The 21,018-nt window shown below is 37.8% G+C and overlaps 1 protein-coding gene across 1 annotated transcript in view; it reads right to left on the bottom strand.

Annotated features, from left to right (window-relative positions):
- Nucleotides 1-5,084: 5,084 nt before the first annotated feature.
- LOC138071582 (dedicator of cytokinesis protein 11-like) overlaps nt 5,085-21,018 on the bottom strand; it is a 37,443-nt gene continuing 21,509 nt past the window's right edge. Inside the window, 8 exon segments of the mRNA XM_068963097.1 lie at nt 5,085-5,090; nt 7,865-8,003; nt 9,502-9,591; nt 10,027-10,225; nt 10,598-10,808; nt 17,735-17,880; nt 18,404-18,508; nt 20,236-20,248. Of these exon segments, the coding sequence (XP_068819198.1) occupies nt 5,085-5,090; nt 7,865-8,003; nt 9,502-9,591; nt 10,027-10,225; nt 10,598-10,808; nt 17,735-17,880; nt 18,404-18,508; nt 20,236-20,248 (909 nt within the window).

Raw genomic sequence — 21,018 nt, 5'->3', positions numbered from 1 at the left:
GAAGTTGCTCAGTCATGTCCGACTCTTTGCAACCCCATGGACTGTAGCCCACCAGGCTCCTTGGTCCATGGGATTTTCCAGGCATGAACACTGGAGTGGGCTGCCATTTCCTTCTCCAGGGGATCTTCCCAACCTAGGGATCGAACCCAGGTCTCCCGCATTGTAGGCAGACGCTTTACCATCTGTGCTACCAGGGAACTTAAGGTAAGTAGATCTATAAAAGTCTTAACTACTTAATTACGACATAATTTGGCTGTCAGTGGTGAGTAGATCTTTGCTTCTATATGTTTCGCATTGTGGACTATATAACTAAGTTAGGTATAAATGACATTAACAGTCAAACATTAGAATGCCAAGTATTATGAAACAAGAGTTTTGCAGGCTGTATGGGTATTAAGACAATTCCTGAGTTTTGGAATCTGCTCAGGATCTCTCCTAAATGATCATACAGTTGTCCCTCAGTATCCCCAGAGGATTAGTTCCAGGACCACTGTGCCCCTTCCCCCATGGATATTAAACTCTGAAGATGCTCAAGTTCCTTATATAAAATCACACAGTATTTGCATATAACTTTTGCATATCCTCCCCTGTACTTTAAAATCATCTCTAGCTAATGTAGAATAGCTAATACAATGTAAATGTTATTTAAATAGCTGCCTACATGCAGGAAAATCAAGTTTTGCTTTTTTGGAACTTTCTGGAAAATTTTTTCAAATATTTTCAATCTGCAGTAGGTTGAATCCCTGGATATGGAAGCTGCAAATATGGAAGGGCAACTGTAACTAGTTTCTTACAGCTAAAACAGGGATATTCATTTAGGGATCTGGCTACTGAGCCAATCATTTCACTTCTCTAGGACTCTTCTTGAGAGACTCTTAGCCATGCTCACAGTAGATCAACTCAGTCTTGCACAGCTACTCACTTCTAATGGCACAGTTGTGCAAAGATCAAAATAGTTTACTACCTGAACAACTGCTAAAGCAACTGTCAGTAATTGCTTCAAACCTGATTTGGGGTGTAGAACAAGATGGCAGAGGAGTAGGTGGACGTGGAGTACATCTCTCTCCATGGATACATCAGGACTACCCATTCAGACACAGAAGTGCTTGCCGAACACCAGCTGAGAGCAGACGGGAGCACCCGACCACTGGAAAAGAGTATACAGAACCATGCAAACACTCGGTAGGACAAAGAAACTAGGGGGAAAAGCAGGAGTGTTACTAGGACTGGACTTGCCTTCGGTGGGTGCTGGAACTGAAGCAGGGGTCCAGTCCCCACATTGGGGCAATCGTCTGGGTCAGAGGAGAAACATTTGAGGCTGAGAGTGAAACAGCTGATCTGTGGCAGCCTAAATGGAGTGAGAATCAGACAGTCCTTGCCACAGCCATACATACCCCGGACAGGGAAGCAGGTCCCCTCGATAAATGTTAATCAACCAGAAAACTCATTTTCCTTGAAGTGTTTTTTGTTTAATCTGCATCACCCTCAAAGTACTAAATAAAGTTACATTCCTATAGAATAAACGTGCAGTGGGTTATAACAAAGAAAGTACTTAACTCAAAGATCTAACCTGCTAATGCCAGGGCTACTACCTGGTTTTTCTCTATACCAACTATATCAACAAATAAAAGATATGAAAACTTGGCACCAAGTATCGGCTCAACAATGAAACACTTAACCAGCTCTATTCTAATGATATTTAACTCCTCGAAAGGCTCTACATTCCTAGAATGTGTCTCTCTCTCACGGCTGGAAAGCTGTAAACAATCATGGGTAGTTGTAAAAGTCTGGATAAACCTGTCAGGCAAGTTAGAAAGCTATCAGAGGGGTTTGAATTGAAACACTCCAATTACGTCCAGGAGACTTAATAACTAGAGCTCTAAGTTAATTTTCTTCAGAGAAAGGTGGTCGGGGACAGCCCCCCATTGGTAACAGAGGAGTTAGTGAAAAATAGCAGGACAGGCAAATTCTGGTTTTGGGGTAGATGCTCGAGCAGGTCCAGGGGGTCCCTCAAGTCCTGACTCGCCTTTGCCTGTCAGGCCTCTTCCTCATGACCTTTGGCATGGGTGGGATCTCCCATGCTGCCTCCCGGCAACCTACTTTTCTTTTCCTCTTGCAGTTAATCTTTAACGAATATAAACTTTCCTTGTCTGCCTTTATTTAACTTTGCATATCTATTCTTCCTTTTCTTTATTTCCTTTCCTCTCAACATGTTTATTAGTTGTTTTCACTGCTTTACTTCCCACATGGCACATTCCTTTAGTTTCATTTTTTTAGTTTGTGCTTTAGTTAGTTTGATCTTAACTGGTAGATATCATTTTCGGTTTCCTTTGTTCACTAGGTCAATCTATTGTACTTTATTTTTGTTGGACTGTTTTGATTTTGTTTATAGGTGTATATGTCTATGTGTCTGGGCTTCCCTGCTAGCTCAGAGGTTAAAGCGTCTGCCCACAATGTGGGAGATCTGGATTCGATCCCTGGGTTGGGAAGATCCCCTGGAGAAGGAAATGGCAACCCACTCAGGTATTCTTGCCTGGAGAATCCCATGGATGGAGGAGCCTGGTGGGCTACAGTCCATGGGGTCGCAAACACTCGGAGAAGACTGAGCAACTTCACTTCTTCTTCTTCTTCTTCTTCTTCTTCTATGTGTATGTGTATATTCCATTAGTTTAATTATTATTTGTCTGATTTTGAAACTGCCATTTGTCTGGGGTTCATCTCTGGTTTCTCCTGTTTGGGTATTTATTTTAATCTCACTTAATGCCATAACAAACCACCTGTGGAATCTTTGTTCCTGGCCAGAGATCAAGCCCTGAGCCTTTGGAATGGGAGCACTGACTCCAAGACCCTAGATTACCAGAGAATTCCTAACACTAGAGAGTATCAAATAGAGAGAACTCTCACAAAAGAAACCACTTGAATACAAGACCCAGCATCACCCAACCACCAGTAGTACCAATGCAAGATGCCTCATCCAAACAACAAAGACAAAAATACAAACCCAATCATCAACAGACAGGATTACCACCTCACTCAGCCATGCCCAACAGAGGAAAAAAAAAACTCAGCATAAATCTCACCCTACAGGAAGCTTACACAATCCACTGGACCAATCTTAGGAGGGCAGAAACCAAAAGGAAGAAAGAGTTCAACCTTGAAGCCTGGGAAAAGGAGACCTCAAACACAATAACTTTAAAAAATAATGAAAAGGCAGAGAAATACTACACAAATGAAGGAACAAACTGGAAACACAGAAGTCCAAATAAATGAAGAAGAAATAGGCAAACTACCTGAAAAAGAATTCAGAATGATGGTAGTAAAGATGATCAAAAACCTTGAAAACAGAATGGAGAAAACACAAGAATCAATTAACAAAGACCTAAAAGAATTAAACAATAAATATACAAACAATACAATTACTGAAATTAAAAATACTCTAGAAGGAATCAATAGCAGGATATCTGAAGCAGAAGAATGGATGAGTGAGCTGGAAAATAAAATGGTGTAAATAACTGCTGAAAGCACAATAAAGTAAAAAGAATGAAAAGAACTGAGGATAGTCTCAGAGACCTCTGGGACAATATTAAACACAGCAATATTCGAATTATAGGGGCCCTAGAAGAAGAGAAAAAGAAAGGGTATAAGAAAATTTTTGAAGAGATTATATTTGAGTATTTCCCCAACACGGAAAAGGAAATGTTCAATCAAGTCCAAGAGTTGCAAAGAGTCCCATACAGCATAAACCCAAGGAGAAACACACCAAGACACATACTAATCAAATTAACAAAGACTAAACACAAAGAAAGAATATGAAAAGCAACAAGGGAAAAGCAACAAGTAACATATAGGGAAACCCCATATGTTTAAGAACTGATCTTTCAGCAGAAACTCAGGGCCAGAAGAGAATGGCAGGATATATTTAAAGTACTGAAATGGAAAAATCTACAACCAAGACTACTCTACCTGGCAAGGATCTCATTCATATTTGATGGAGAAATCAAAAACTTTTCAAACAAGCAAAAGTTAAGAGAATTCAGTACCACCAAACCAGCTTTACAACAAATGTTAAGGGGGGACTATATAGTCAGGAAATACAAGAGAAGAAAAAGTTCTATGAAAACAAACCCCTAACAATTAAGACAATGGCATTAGGAACATATCAATAATTACTTTAAGTGCAAATGAATTAATTGCTCCAACCAAAAGACACAGACTGGCTGAATGGATACAAAAACAAGACCCATGTATATGCTGTCTACAAGAAACCACTTCAGATCTAAAGACACATATAGACCAAAGTGAGAGGATGGAAAAGTATATTCGATGCAAATGGAAAGCAAAAGAAAGCTGGGGTAGCAATCCTCATATCAGAAAAAGTAGACCTTAAAATAAAGAATATTATAAGAGATAAGGAAAGACTCTACATAATGATCAAGGGATCAATCCAAGAGGAAGACGTAACAATTGTAAATATCTATGCACCCAACATAGGAGCACCTCAATACATAAGATAAGCACTAACAGACAAAAAGGGGAATTTGACAGTAACAGAATAAGTAGGTGACTTTGACACCCCACTCGCACCAATGGAAAGATCATCAAAAGAGAAAATTAATAAAGAAACACTAGTCGTAAATGATTCATTAGATGAGATGGATCTCATTGACATCTTCAGGACATTCCAGCCACCTGCAGAAGCATACACCTTCTTCTCAAGTACCCTTGCAACATTCTCCAGGATAGACCACATCTTGGGTCACAAATGAAGCCTCAGTAAATTTAAGAAAATTGAAATCACATCAAGCATCTTTTCCAACCACAATGCTATGAGACTAGATATCAATTATGAGGAAAAAAAATGTAGAAAGCACAAACATATGGAGATTAAACAGTACATTTTAAAATAACAAAGAGATTACTGAAGAAATCAAAAGGGATATCAAAAAATTCCTAGAAACAAGTGACAATGAAAACACGGCAACTCAAAACCTATGGGATGCAGCAAATGCAGTTCTAAGACGTAAGCTTATAGTAATACAACCTACCTCAAGAAACAAGAAAAACATTAAAGAGACAACCTAACTTTACACCTAAAATGTAAAAAGAAGAACAGAAAAACCACAGTTAGTAGAAGGAAAGAAATCATCAAGATCTGAGCAGAAATAAATGAAAAAGAAATGAAAGAAACAATAGTAAAGGTTAATAAAATGAAAAGGCAGTTCTTTGAGAAGATAAAATTGACAAACCATTAGGCAGACTCATCAAGAAAAAAAGAGAGAAGAATCAAATCAAATTAAAGCTAGAAATAAAAAAGGACAGGTTACAACAGACAATGCAGAAATACAAAGGATTATAAGAGAGTATTGTGAACAAGTATATAGCAAGAAAATGGATAACCTGGAAGAAATGGACAGATTCTTAGAAAAGTTTAGTCTTCAAAGAGTGGATAAGGAAGAAATAGAAATTATGAATAACCCAATTACAAGCACTGAAATTGAAGCTGTGATCAAATTTCTCCCAAAAAACAAAAGCCCAGGACGAGATGGCTTCACAGGAGAATTCTATCAAACATTTAGAGAAGAGCTAATGGCTATCCTTCTAAAACTCTTTCAAAAAACTGCAGAGGAAGAAAAACTTCCAAACACATTCTGAGACCACCATCACCCTGATACCAAAACCAGATAGAGACAACACAAAAAAGAAAACTACAGGTCAATATCACTGATGAACACAGATGCAAATATCCTCAACAAAATTTTAGCAAACAGAATTCAACAACACATTAAAAAGCTCATACACCATAATCAAGTTGAGTTTGTTCCAGGGATGCAAGGATTCATCAATATACACAAATCAATCGATGCGATACACCATATTAAAAAACGGAAAGATAAAAAACCATATGATAATCTCAATAGGTGCAGAAATATCATTTGACAAAATCCAGCACCCATTATGCTTAAAACTCTTCACAAAATGTAATCAATACTATACTACCAAATGTAAGCTACAGATTCAATGTGATCCCTATCAAATGACCAATGGCATTTTTCACAGAACTAAAACAAAAACTTTCACAATTCATATGGAAACACAAAAAGACCTTGAATAGCCAAAGCAGTCTTGAGAAAGAAGACTGGAGCTGGAGGAATCAACTTTCCTGATTTCAGATTATACTACAAAGCTACAGTCATCAAGAGAGTATGGTACTGGCACAAAAACAGAAATATACACCTATGGAACAAGATAGAAAGCCCAGAAATCAACTCACGCACCTATGGGTACCTTAGTTTTGACAAAGGAGCCAAGAATATACAATGGGGCAAAGAGAGCCTCTTCAATAAATGGTCTGGGGAAAACTGGACAGCTACATGTAAAAGAATCAAATTAGAACACTTCCTAAGACCATACACAGATAAATTCAAAATGGCCTAAAAGTCTAAATGTAAGACCAGAAACTATAAAACTCTTAGAGGAAAATATAGGCAAAACACTCAATGACATAAATCAAAGCAACATCTTCTATGACCCACCTCCTAGAGCAACAGAAATAGAAACAAACATAAACAAGTGGGACCTGATTAAACTTCATAGCTTTATCACAGCAAAGGACACTGTAAGCAAGGTGAAAAGACAACCCTCAGAATGGGAGGAAACAATAGCAAATGAAACAACTGACAAAGGATTAATTTCCAAAATATACAAGTAGCTCATACAACTCAATACCAGGAAAATCAAGCAATCCAATCAAAAGGTGGCAAAAAGACCTAAACAGACATTTCTCCAAAGAAGACATACAGATGGCTAACAAACACATGAAAATGAGCTCAACGTCGCTCATTATTAGAGAAATGAAAATCAAAGCTACAATGGGCTATCATCTCACTCCACTCAGAATGGCCATTGTCAAAAAGTCTACAAACAATAAATGCTGGAGAGGGTGTGGAGAAAAGGGAACGCTCTGGCACTGTTGGTGGAAATGTCAATTGATACAGCCACTATGGAAGATGGTATGGAGGTTCCTTCAAAACCTAGGAATAAAACCAACATATGACCCAGCAATCCCACTCTTAGGCATATACCCTGAGGAAACCAAAATTGAAAAAGACACATGTATCCCATTGTTCATTGCAGCACTGTTTACAATAGCTAGAACATGGAAGCAACCTAGATGTCCATCGACAGATGAATGGATAAAGAAGTTGTCATACAGATACACAGCCATAAAAAGGAACACATTTGAGTCAGTTCTGATGAGGTGGATGAACCTAGAGCCTATTATACAGAGTGAAGTAAGTCAGAAAGAGAAAGTTAAATATCAAATACTGATGAATATATACCGAATCTAAAAGTTGGTACTGAAGAATTTATTTTCCAGGCAGCAATGGAGAAACAGACATAAAGAATAGACTTATGGACATGGGGAGAGGGGAGGAGAGGGGAGATGTATGGAGAGAGTAACATGGAAACTTACATCACCATATGTAAAATAGATAGCCACGGAAATTTGCTATATCTCTCAGGAAACTCAAACAGGGGCTCTGTATCAATCTAGAGGGGCAGGAAGGGGAGAGAGATGGGAGGGAGGTTCAAGAGGGAGGAATCTATGTATAGTTATGGTTGATTCATGTTGATGTTCGACAGAAAGCAACAAAATTCTGTAAAGCAATTATCTTTCAGTTAAAAACTAGATGAATTTTAAAAACTCTAATTTTCATTACATCATTTAATGGTTAAAAAATATACAAATTTTAAAAGAACAGACTTGATTTCAATGTAACACCATTTCAAACTAACAGGTTTGCTAAGTAACACTTTAGGGACCCGAGATCATGTTTTCATTTTCATTCACTCTAATACTTGCCTGTTCATGAATAACGTCAGACAATTCTTTCACCATGTCTCTGAAATTTGATGTGAGCCCTTCATGGTATTCAATCTGATCCTCCTTCATTAACCACTCATTTAGTTCCAGTGCAATGCTGCATGCTTGGATGAACTTCCTGTAGATGAAGAGCAAAGATAAAGTGTTTGTTACTTATTACTCAAAAGTCTCACTGATCATTTAATATTTACTTTAACCACGGCTTGCCTAGAAGGAAGATTAGAATCCCATATTTTCTCACTGTGTTTCTGCTAATGTCATCTCCTAAGTCTGAAATCTCTTTTCTTTTCCACCTTTGCTTCTGGTTTCTTATCTCTTTCAAAACCTAGGTCAAAATATATACCCTCTAGGAAGCCTACCTGCTCAGTCACTTACTTGATATGATATCAGCTATGGTTGTGCTCACAGTAGTTTATCTCTGTAGATAATGTCATTTATTCAAAAATAGCTAATTTGGGGCTATGTACCCAGTACAGTGCTGGGTGTTATAGGCATGAAGTATCTGCCCTGGGTTGGTAGGAGTGGCAACAGGGAGTTGATGACTTATAAGAATATGTTTCCATTATTTTGTGTGTTTCATATGTTTAATGTCCATAATTAGAATGCAAAACTTAGGGGACAAAGTACCTCACTGACCATTTGTTCTGTATCCCTATCATAGCAACTAGAATCTTTTTGTACATACCAGGCATTAATACAGAGAAGGCAATGGCACACCACTCCAGTGTTCTTGCCTGGTAGGCTGCAGTCCATGGGGTTGCTAAGAGTTGGACTTCACTTTCACTTTTCACTTCCATGCACTGGAGAAGGAAACGGCAACCCACTCCAGTATTCTTGCCTGGAGAATCCCAGGGATGGGGGAGCCTGGTGGGCTGCCATCTACGGGGTCGCACAGAGTCAGACACAACTGAAGTGACTCAGCAGTAGCAGCAGCAGCAGGCATTAATAAATATTGAATGAATGACTACTGGTTGCTCTATAACCTGAAATAGCTGATAATACAGAGATAGGAAAAATAAATGAAGTAAGTTGGGAGCAAATGAGTGGAAGTTATCTTTCTACTCACTCTGCTTTACTCATCTCTCTCTCTTATTCTGAATGTAAACTCTTTTATACACAAAACAGACTTTTTCTACTGTGTGACCATTCAAACATGCCTTGGCTTAGAGGGACTCTCAGTCCAGAGATGATGTCGTATGCCCTAGACTGGCAGAATCCAAGTCGAACTAAGGATACAGGATAGAAGTAAGCCTATCCAACCCTTCCTACACTAAACGATCTGGAAAAGCTGTGACATGAGGTCAACCAGGCAAAGGAGGAAATCACGTAACGAATGGAGGCTTCCGTTTGTGTCAGAATATCCAGAGCAGTGAAGTGGTTGCCATATTTAATGCCTTGGGTCAATAGGAGATTGTTACAGTCATGCAGCAATACAGAGATCACACATTTCCTCACTACCTAAAATACCATTAGAAGGTAACTTAAACGTTATAAAAGGGAACCGAGAATTTTTTTCGAGGCACATTATTTGGTGAATATTTTGGTTCTACTTAAGAAGACAATGGAGTAAAAAAAAAAAAAATAGTGGTCTGATCTGAAAACTACAAAGCACTTACCTAAATATGTCTTTCAACGCATTTACTTTTTTGGGTGGATACTTTCTAGCTTGACTGTCATTTAAGACAGCCCTCGCTTATGCTAATGGCCTTCATTTACCTAAATTACAAAAGGAGAAAATGAGAGTTGTCAGAATATAATTTAAAAAGTAATTTTTGCATTTCTCTTTTTAAAAAGAATACTATGTTAAAGATCCATACCAGAGAAACATATTTACTGTCTTATTATAAATTTATTTGAAAAAGATTAACTAAAGCAAATCATCTGCCAAAATTATACTCTAGCAAGGTAGTTAACACTTTCTGCTATCTAAATATAGGACTTGGCTCTAGTCAGAGGGATTTACGTTAAAGCTCTCTGACATAACACAAAATTTATAGAAACTGAACATAATGTCTTTATTGAATTAATAAAAAATGTAGAGGTTTTTGCACCCAGTCAGAGTATAAGACAATTACAATTAGTGCTTTTCCCTTATGAAAGCAAGACGTACAACAAGAAACGTTTAATACATGATTAGCAACCAACATACCTGCACTGAAACACAGCCCTGCAATTTAAGTTGGAGCTGAATCATGTCCACATCAGCAGAAGAGCAAAGCTTTTGCAGCTCTGCAGTTTTATCTTTTATTTCATCAGTGGCAACATCAATTGGCTTTAAATGAATCTGCTGTTCATAGTTTATAGCGATCCTCTTCTTCACATATGAAAATGAGTTTGAAGCTATGAAAGATTAAGATTGACAAATGAGTTTTTAAGATAGCAAATCAAATAGCCAAATTAAAACAAAAATCTACTGTGCTTAATTCTCCCCATATTTTCTCTGGAAAATCCCTTAGAAACCAAATAGGTGCCTTATTACTTCAGGACTGAAGGAGAAATTCTCTCTGAGACGACTCAGACTAAGCATGAATTACATAATTATATATGGGAAAGGAATGGTTTATAACATAGCATGTTTGTGTAAGTGAGTGACTGAACATCGGAACAATAAACCATTCAAACTTCAATTACATTTTCCTGCTGACCAGCTGCTGCTGGTATGTATCAAAAAAGATCATGTCAAACAAAGAAGTTATGCCAAGTCCTACTTACTAGTCAAGATTGTACGGCCTTTGCACTGTTCTTCTATACAACCTTGCTTTTTGCCTGACAATGTATAAGGAGCCTCTAAAACAAATCTGTTGATATTATGGTTTCTTTCAAACTCAGTTTTTCTTTCTGTGAGTTCTTTATCATTAAAGTAGGGCTTCACATAAGTGACTTGGATATGAGCATATTTGGGATCAAGCTCTTTGACGTTTACCTGGAAACTAAGAAAGTTTTGTTTTTTATTTAAAACAGAAGGGAAAACGGGGTACATGTAAGCTACTAACACCTCTGAGATCAACTGAGGAACAGTGTCATTGAATACACTGTGAGATGAATACACACTTGGAAGAGGTCTTTGCTCTTTCTTCAAGGATTGTCTCCTTCTGATTATTAAGAAGTTACAGAAGCCTATTTGGAGATTATAGAAATGTAGACAGAAAAAACTGCAATGCTACCACTCAGCAATGACCATCATTTACATTCTCATATATTTCCTTGTAATCTTTTTTTCTATGCATATATATTTATTGACAAACCAGAGATCATGCTGAGCATTTCCTTTTTAAAAAATTTACTTTTACTTGCTTTTATGTTACATTCAATTTCTTTTTTTAAATCTTTATGTATTTTTATTTTTTTAATTTTTTAAATATCAATTTATTTATTTTAATTGGAGGTTAATTTCTTTATAATACTGCACTGATTTTGCCATACATTGACTTGAATCCACCACGGTTGTACATGTGTTCCCCATATATTAAAATGGCTAACTGAACATTTGAATTCCACCTCAAAAAATACCTATTACAGAGAGGATTCTCAGAAGATGGCAGAGCACCAGACATCTATCTCCTTACAGAGACAATAGTTACACCATCATTACCTATCTGATGGAACAATTTTGGAACTCTGGAGTCTGTTGAAGACTTGCAACTTCCAGGGGAAGACTTGGACAGAAAATGACCTTAATTTTGATTTTGTTCAGTTTTAACTCTGGGCATAATGGCAGCAACCCATACCTCATCCCTGAAATACTACGGCAGATAGCTGTGTGCATATTCTTATAACAGCTTGTAGGAGCCAGGATGAACAAAGACCCTGTCTTCCAAATATTGTGAATCTGTGCTATGACTGCTGATTGCTGCTTCTGATCACAGGCGGACAGTCAAGGGGGCTGTGGCCATTTTTATACCACCTCTTCCCTTTGTTGCAATGCCCTCCCACTCTGCCTAAAATGACTTTCAGGGGATTTAACAGACCAGCACCTTTCCTCTCCTCTCCTCTTCATTTTCCTCTCCATCCCCTCTTAGGAGCTGGACATCCAACACTAGACTGTTCAAAGGTAACTGCATAAATGAGGGTGACTAGAAAGTCACTGCACATGCTCAGGGGAAGGCACAGGCTCAGAAAAGATTAGAGAAGACCCCAAATTTATACCTCAGGCTGATTCTTGGGACAGACACAGCTTACAACAATTAAAAACAAAAACAAAACCCAGGAAACTCTGGGACAGGGACAGAATCTGATTTCCAGAAAGATCACAATATTAAATTCAAATGTCCAGTTTTCAACAACAAAAAATTGCAAGGCATACAAAGAAATAGGAAAGTATGGCCCTTTCAAAACAGAAAAATAAACCAATAGACATTATCACTGAAAAAAAGTGATAGGAGAGCCCCTAGAAAAAGAGATTAAAACAACAGTATTCATGATCAAAGAACTAAAAGAAGTGGTGGGAAAAGTCAAGGAAATTATGTATAATCAAAATGCCGGTATCAATAAATAGCTAAGAAAATCGAAAAGGAAACCAAAACCTTTTTTTTCAGAGCTGAAAATTACAATAACTGAAATGAAACATCACCAGAGGGATTCAAGGACACATTTCAGCAGGTATAGCCAATGTAAAGATAAGACAATGTCAAAGATGGATCAGAGGAACACAAAGGAAAAAAATTGAAGAGGACAGAGGCTATGGAACCTGAGGAATATCATCCAGCAGGTGAACATGCACACTATGGGAGTCTTTGAAGGAGAACAGAGAGAGAAAGGGGCAGGGAGACTATCTGAAGAAATAATGGGTGAAAACTCAAATCTTATGAAAGACACCAAACTCAACAAACTCCAAGCAGGGTAACTCAAACAGATCCATGCTGAGACATATGAAAATCAAATGTCAAAAGTCAAAGCCAAAGAGAGAATTTTTTCTTTTTTAAAAAATCAATGTTTTTTAATTGAAGGATAATTACTTTACTATCGCAAAGAGAATTTTGCAAGAAGTGAGAGACAAAGACTTGTCACATACAAGAAATCCTGAGTAAGAGGGTCACATTTCTCATCAAAACCTTGGAGGTCAGAAGGCAGTGGACTTTAAAGAAAAAAACAAATCTATTAATCAAGAATTCTATATCTTGCAAAACTGTCCTTAATAGTGAGGGAGAAATTAAGACATTCCCAGATAAAGAAGAGCTGAAGGAGTTCATTACCACTCAGTTCACTTCAGTTACTCAGTCGTATCCTACTCTTTGCCACCCCATGGACTGCACCATGCCAGGCTTCCCTGTTCCTCACCAACTCCCGGAGCTTGCTCAAAATCATGTCCATTGAGTTGGTGATGCCATCCAACCATCTCATCCTTTGTCATCCCCTTCTGCTCCTGGCTTTTCCAATGAATCAGTTCTTTGCATCAGGTGGCCAAAGTATTGGAGTTTCAGCCTCAGCATCAGTCCTTCCAAAGAATATTCAGGGTTGATTTCCATTAGGATGGACTGGTTGGATCTCCTGGCAGTCCAAGGGACTCTCAAGAGCCTTCTCCAGCACCACAGTTTAAAAGCATCAACTGTTCTGCGCTCAGCTTTCTTTATAGTCCAACTCTCACATCCATACATTAATACTGGAAAAACCATAGTTTGACTAGATGGACCTTTGTCAGCAAAGTAATGTCTCTGCTTTTTAATATGCTGTCTAGGTGAGTCATAGCTTTTTTTTTTTTTTTTTGTCATAGCTTTTCTTCCAACAAGCAAGTGTCTTTTAATTTCATGGCTACAGTCAGCATCTGCAGTGATTTTGGAGCCCAAGAAAATAAAGCTTGTCACTGTTTCCAATGTTTCCCCATCAATTTGCCATGAAGTAGTGGAATGGGATGCCATGATCTTCATTCTTTGAATGTTGAGTTTTAAGCCAGCTTTTACACCATTAGGCTTGCCCCATATGAAACACCAGAGGGAGTCCTGCTGATCACAATGAAAGAACATCAGACAGTAATTCAAAACTGTATGAAGGTCTTGGTAAAGGTAAATCCATGGGTAATTATAAAATCTAGTATTATCATAACAATAGCAACATATTTCTCTTTTTTGATTGCCACATGATTTGAGAGACTTTACATTAAAATATTATTAGTCTATAGGACTTTCCTGGTGGTCCAGTTGTTAAGAATCCTCCATCCATTGCAGGGGACGTGGGTTCAATCACCAGTAGGGGAACTAAGATCTCACTGCAAGACAACTAAGCCAGGGCACCACAACTAAAAAAGCCCCTGTACCACAACTACTGAACCCATGTACTCTAGAGCCCACGCTCTGCAACAAAAGAAGCAATACACTGCATTAACAGAATGAAGGAAAAGAAAAACACGATCATCTCAAACAATGCAGAAAATGCATTTGACAAAATTAACACTTTTTCATAATGACAACACTCAACAAACTAGGAATACAAGCAATGACTACAATCTGACCAAGGGCCACTGTGGAAAACCCATAGCAAACACTGTATTCAATCATGTGACAGGGATAGAAATTTTCTTAGTAGCTTTTAAAACTTCTCCAAAAAGCCTAAATTCAAAAATTCTTTCTTTTCTTTCCCATTAAATATCTAGATTTCTCCAGAGAAACCTAAGGAAATAGTTGAAGTTAATTATCTGCCTAAGACAAAACATAGAAAAGAAATAAAAAGAGGTCAAGACTGATTTTAACCTTATAAAAAATAAAGTATATGGTAAAACATTCAAGTAGTACATGAGGCTACCCTTGAAAAATAAATGTTTTTCTTCTCTGTAAGACTCTAGTCTATCTCCTTAGGGATAACTATTAACACTTTTGTATCATTCCATCTATGGCTGATTCATACTGAGGTACAGCAAAAAAACCCCACAATATTGTAAAGTAATTATCCTCCTATTAAAATAAGTAAATTAAAAAGCAACTTTGCATCATTCCAGAAATTTCCTAAGCAGACACAAGTGAGTGTATGTAAACATCAGTTTTCACAAATGTAATCATCCTGCCCATAATGTCGGCATCTCACCTTTTTCTCTCAAGAATGTATCTTGGTTGGTTCGTATCAATACTTATACATTTTTTAGGTAGTTTACCTATATCCATTGTGAGGGTAGTACCATTTCATTAACAGTATGGACACAGATTGTTTCCAGGTTTTTGTTATATAAACCTTATAGCAATAAACATCCTAAACGTACATCTTTGTGTACATCTACAAGATAAAATCTTGAATGCAAAATTATTGGATCCAATAAAACATACATTTAAAATACTGGAAAATATTGCCCACTGTTCTTTAACCTGTTTGTGCCCTTAAGCAGATTTAGTTCTTTGGCAAGGGAAAGACTGTTTGAAATTTTAACTTCACACACTAAGAAAGAAGAAGGATTTTAAAAGTAGCAACTGCTTCTTTTCTCTGTTACCTATGAAGAGTGACTGAAATATTGTGTTTACAAAGAGGGTCAGGAGTCCAGCTGCCTGATGGTGGTTTCTCATCAGTGCCTGTTGGCCAGGTTTTCAGAGGCAGCATAATGTAGAAAACTGCATATTCTTCTGCAAGCCTGGCTTTCTAATAACTTTCCATTTGTAGTATCAGTAGTGTGGTAGCAAGCCTAAAACTTGCTGGCTACAAAAGAAATTTCTCTATGGTCTTAATTCAATAAAACAACACAGAAGACGGAAACTGATAAGCAGCAGAGCGGTTTTGCCAAATATTCATAAATTCTGGGCCTGTCAGTATACCTACTTTTAAACGTCCAAGGCATATGTTCAAGGTAAAATCATCTCCATAAGTTGTAGCTAAATTTACAAAGTGAAGAGATCATTTCCATGGTAGAAAATGAAGTGTCTTTACCATCACCAAGGGCTTTTCACTCTGGCAATGCTGCAAGTGTTTTGCAGAGCACCATGCACATCACAGTCACTCCGTACGTATTTCTGGGGCCTGCAGATCTTGCACTGTATTAAAGGTCTTTCCTACCTTAAAAATCAGCTCTCATCCTGAACATGCCCATGGTGACTAAGGACAATCAGTCATTCCCATTGTGCTCTTCCGCAATTCTGTCTATCTGGAACTATGTGTTTCTAAGAAACAGCCTCATTGCTGGAACCTTTCTCATCCTTGCCTTGGCAGGGTCCAGTGGGTATGATCATCTTTAGATCAAGGTATCTCTCCTAAACCTACATCACTGACAATATAACTACTGAACTAAGGCTATCTTAAGAGTGAAAGGTGTGTCATAAGATGATTTTTCTTTTAAAAATCGCATTTATTTATTTTTATTTTTGGCTGCATTTGATCTTCTTTGCTGCGGTGTGTGGGCTTTCTCTCGTTGTAGTGAGCTGGGAGTACTCTCTAGCTGTGGTGTCCAGGATCCAGAGCGCAGGCACAGTAGCTTGGCGCACAGGTTTAGGTTCCCCACAGATGTGGAATCCTCCTGGACCAGGGATCAAACCTGTGTCTCCGTCACTGGCAGGCAAACTCTTGCCCACTGGACCACCAGAGAAGTCCCACCTAAGATGATTTTAATCATAAAGTATGAAATTGACACTCATGCGGCACAACAACATTAACAATAATGGCTAACTTCTATTGAGCATGCTAGTTTCTGTTAGTATCAAATGCTTTCTTATATATCAGGAACTCTAATCACTTTCCATACATTGAGTAATTTAATCCCTACAACTATCAAGGATGTATATTGTCACCCTGCTTATTTAACATATATGCAGAGTACACCATGCAAAATTTCAGACAGGATGAAGCACAAGCTGGATGAAGATTGCCAGGAGAAATATCAGTAACCTCAGATATGCAGAGGACACCACCCTTATGACAGACAGTGAAGAGGAACTAAAGAGCTCTTGATGAAATTGAAAGAGGAGAGTGATAAAGTTGGCTTAAAACCCAATATTCAAAAAATGAAGATCATGGCATCCTGTCCCACTACTTCATGGCAAATTGATGGGAAAACAATGGAAACAGTGACAGGCTTTAGTTTCTTGGGCTCCAAAATCACTGCAGATGGTGACTGCCGCCATGAAATTAAAAGATGCTTGCTCACTGGAAGAAAAGCTATGACCAACCTAGACAGCATATTAAAAAGCAGAGACATTACTTTGCTGACAAAGGTCCATCTAGTGAAAGCTACGGTTTATCCAGTAGTCATGTATGGATGTGAGAGTTGGACTATAAGGAAAGCTGATGCTTTTGAACTGTGGTGCTGGAGAAGACTCTTGAGAGTCCCTTGGACTGCAAGGAGATCCAACCAGTCCATACTAATGCAAATCAACCCTGAATATTCTTTGGAAGGACTGATGCTGAGGCTGAAACTCCAATACTTTGGCCACCTGATGCAAAGAACTGACTCATTGGCAAAGGCCCTGATGCTGGGAAAGATTGAAGGCAGGAGCAGAAGGGGATGACAAAGGATGAGATGGTTGGATGGCATCACCGACTCAATGCACATGATTTTGAGCAAGCTCCGGGAGTTGGTGAAGGACAGGGAAGCCTGGCATGGTGCAGTCCATGGGGTTGCAAAGAGTAGGACACGACTGAACTGAACTGAATTCATGCAACACTCTATGAGGAAGGCACTATTATTCAGTTCATTTTACTAATGAGAACAATGAGGCCCAGAGAGGTTAAGTATATTCCCCATGGTCACACAGCTAGTAAGTGGCAGAGAATGGAGATCTGAATCCTTCTCTCTGATTCCAAAGCCCCTGTCCTTTCTTTTAGGATCTGGAAACACTGTATTTCCCCTTCTTCTCCTCCACCAGCTAGAAAAGGAAAAAGTCAGAAGCAATGTGCCACATCTGGAACTAATAAATAATGATTTCAAAATGCAGGGCATGTTACCTTGTCTGAATCCTGAATTATTTTGACATTCTCTGTACCAAATTTTTCACCATAAAGTTTAACAAGTCTCAGGGAAATCTCTGAGAGGCCGGTGAGATTTGGCTCTTTATAGATGTACTCCTTTCCATCCTCTTCTTCAAAAAAGACTATTATAAAGTTAAACATAGAATACTTTATAAGCATTATGAGCAAATGCAGCATGTAGAGAACATCTACTAAGTAATCTGAAATAATGTATTTGCTAAATTTTACATAATAGTTCTAGAAGCCACGTACATATATTGTACCTGAAATAAATGAGAACGTTCAAACTCACAGTCATATGAGCTTATCATTTGCCTGAAGGTTTTTACACTCAATTTTTCATCACTTGCCTACTTACCTGATTTTTATTTGAAAACTTTCAGTACTAGATATTAAAGAAACATTTAAGAAGCCTGACTGAAAATGAAACTGAAGGAAATGTTCAAATCTTATATGCTATCCTCTGCCCTCGTGGACTAAATATGGAAACCAAAGTGAACATTACACTCAGAAAAGTGTCACACCTGCTGTTGGGACAGGTGCTTTACCCAGACAGAACCCTAGAACCAGTAACTGCTGCTATGGTAACCTAATAATTCAAGGTGAATGTTTAAAAAGGCAAGCAACTTTTGAACTAAAGTATACTTACTTGGCCATAAAAGGCAACTCTGAAGAAGGTGCCTAAAAGTCTTTTCTTTGTGTGCGTAACTTCCAAAATTTTTGTGTAAGCTCCATGAAGAGTTCTATAAACTTGAGTAAGTTTCCGAAAATATGAGAATTAACAAATTAGCTTTATCTTTTGGTTAGTTATGAAATGTCTACAATAAATGCATAAGGGGAAAAAAGCAACACCATTTCCTTTTCAAAATGGTTTTGGTGGGGTCATTTGCAGTCCCTTCTCCCATGGTCACAGAAAAAATGCCTCAACAAGTTTAGGTGAGAGGGTAGAGCTTAAAATGGTCAAATAACACTATAATTCTAAATATCATGCTTCATGTCATTCATATCTCAATGGTAGTATATACATTAAAAGTACTGTGTTATTGACTACTTTTATCTTCATGTCTGAATTATTGTAGCTGAAAAAGAAGCAAAATGGTGTGCTTGAGCCCTAAAGTGGAAAGATGGGAATAAACGATCATGCAAACACTTTAGAAACGGAAAGTAAAATGCAGACACAAAAAAAAACAGTAAAAGCCTGAGTGAGGAATGCTTTTATAACAAGTTCACAGACACTTCCAAAAAATATATTCTTCTACACATTCAGAAAAGGGAATGTACTATGTAAAAAACATTATCTAGAATGTGAAAAGACACCATACAGACCAGGAGAAAATGTTTGCAAATCACATATCTGATGTTTTCTTATCCAAAAAATATAAGGAACTCTCATAGTTCAACAACACGATGACAAACAACCCAATTTAAACGTGAGCAAAGATTGGGATGACCCAGAGAGATGATATGGGGCGGGTGGTGGGAGGGAGTTTCAGGGTTGGGAACACATGTACACCTGTGGTGGATTCATGTCTATGTATGGCAAAAACAACACAGTATTGAAGTGAAAAAATATATATATATAAAAAAAAAGTGAGCAAAGGACCTGAATAGACATCTCTCCAGAGACTATATAAAAATGGCCAACAAAGACATGAAAAGCTGTTCAAAATCATTAATCATTAAGGAAATAGAAAGCAAAACCACAATGTTACACCATTTCACATTCACTAGGATGCCACATTCACTAGGTTCTAAAAAGAACCCCCAAACACAACTGCCAATCAGATCTGCTGGTAGGAAGATAAAAGGGACAACAATTAGGTGGTTTCTCAAAAGTTAATAGAATTACTCTGTGACTCAGCAATTCCCCTCTTAGGTATTTTTCCAAGATAAACAAAAACATGCCCACATAGAAACTTATAACACTGTTTAGAACAGCACTATTTATAACAGCCCAAATGTGGAAAAACCCAAACATACAAACAAATTTTGATGTAGCCATACCATGGAATATCATTCAGCCATGAAAAAGGAATCAAGTTCTGATATAGGTTACAACTTGAATGAACCTCGAAATATTATGCTAAGTAAAAGAAGCCAGACACAAAAGGTCACATCTTGCATTCATCTTTTTTATGACACGTCCAGAACAGGCAAATCCATAGACAGAAAGCGGATTAGTGGTCACCGGTGGGGTGAGGGAGGGGGTGAAGAGTGATTCCTGGAAGGAGATTGAGTTTTACATCAGATGATAAAAATGTTTTGAAACTAGAGACAGGTGGTTGGAGCATAATATTAAGACTGCACTAAATGCCACTGAACTGCAAACTAGAAAACGGTTCACTGTATGCTGGTGAATTTCATTTCAATGCTAAAAGGGGAGCCCAGAAGCAGATGTTCTTTCTTTCACATTCTTTCCATACTGTCTTCTGCAGTTGAAGTCAATTTGAGGGAAGCTTTCCTTCCTTAATGGCTGCTGTGGCTGAGACTCTTCAGCCCACCCTATAAGGAACACTGAAAAATTACTTCATCCCATGCAGGATGGTTCGGAATCTATTCAGACCCTTGCCTCTCTACAAGGAAATAGGAATAGCTCCCCAATAGAATCTATTGTTTCCTTTAATGTGTAGGGAATATATATTTTTCTTTTATCCCTATTAGTCAAGTGAGTAGCAAAATGTTCTCTGGGTTTCTAATAACTTGGTCTTCAACCTAAGAGTAAGAGAGTAGGTACTTTGGAACTTTTACAAAGGTTATTAGGAGGCAATGCTTTGACAGAAAGAGCAATGCCAATTCTTGTCTTGTCTCATAAGCTATTGTTTGTCATCAGCAGGACATAGATTTCATTACTTAACTCACTTTTTAATATAATCACTTGAAATCCACTATGACTTTTAAGGCATGTCCCCATATACAGCAAAAGCAGGGCAAAGAGTAGGAAGACCCAGAACCCAGGAAGAAAAAGTGAGTTTGATAAGAGCCAATGTGGAGAAGAGATTAGAACACTACACAGATAACATTAAATGTATTTTTTCACTCTTGGACCCTTAAACAATGAAAGACTACTTGCTACATATGTTTAAGGATAAATTGCTTTGCTTTTAAAAATGGCTAAGTCTTAAAGCACCCCTTTCCAGCATAGCAGGGGTAAAAAATTATGATACAGACTCAGATTTTTGAATATAAAAAGTCCTGTTGCGTGCTGGTGGTAACAGCTGTACTACTGTTCTTTAGTAATTCCCCTTGATCAAAGATTTATG

Source organism: Capricornis sumatraensis, chromosome X (genome assembly GCF_032405125.1).
Source record: "Capricornis sumatraensis isolate serow.1 chromosome X, serow.2, whole genome shotgun sequence".
In the NCBI taxonomy this organism is placed as follows: Eukaryota; Metazoa; Chordata; class Mammalia; order Artiodactyla; family Bovidae; genus Capricornis; species Capricornis sumatraensis.
This window is presented reverse-complemented; position numbering and strand designations above follow the sequence as displayed.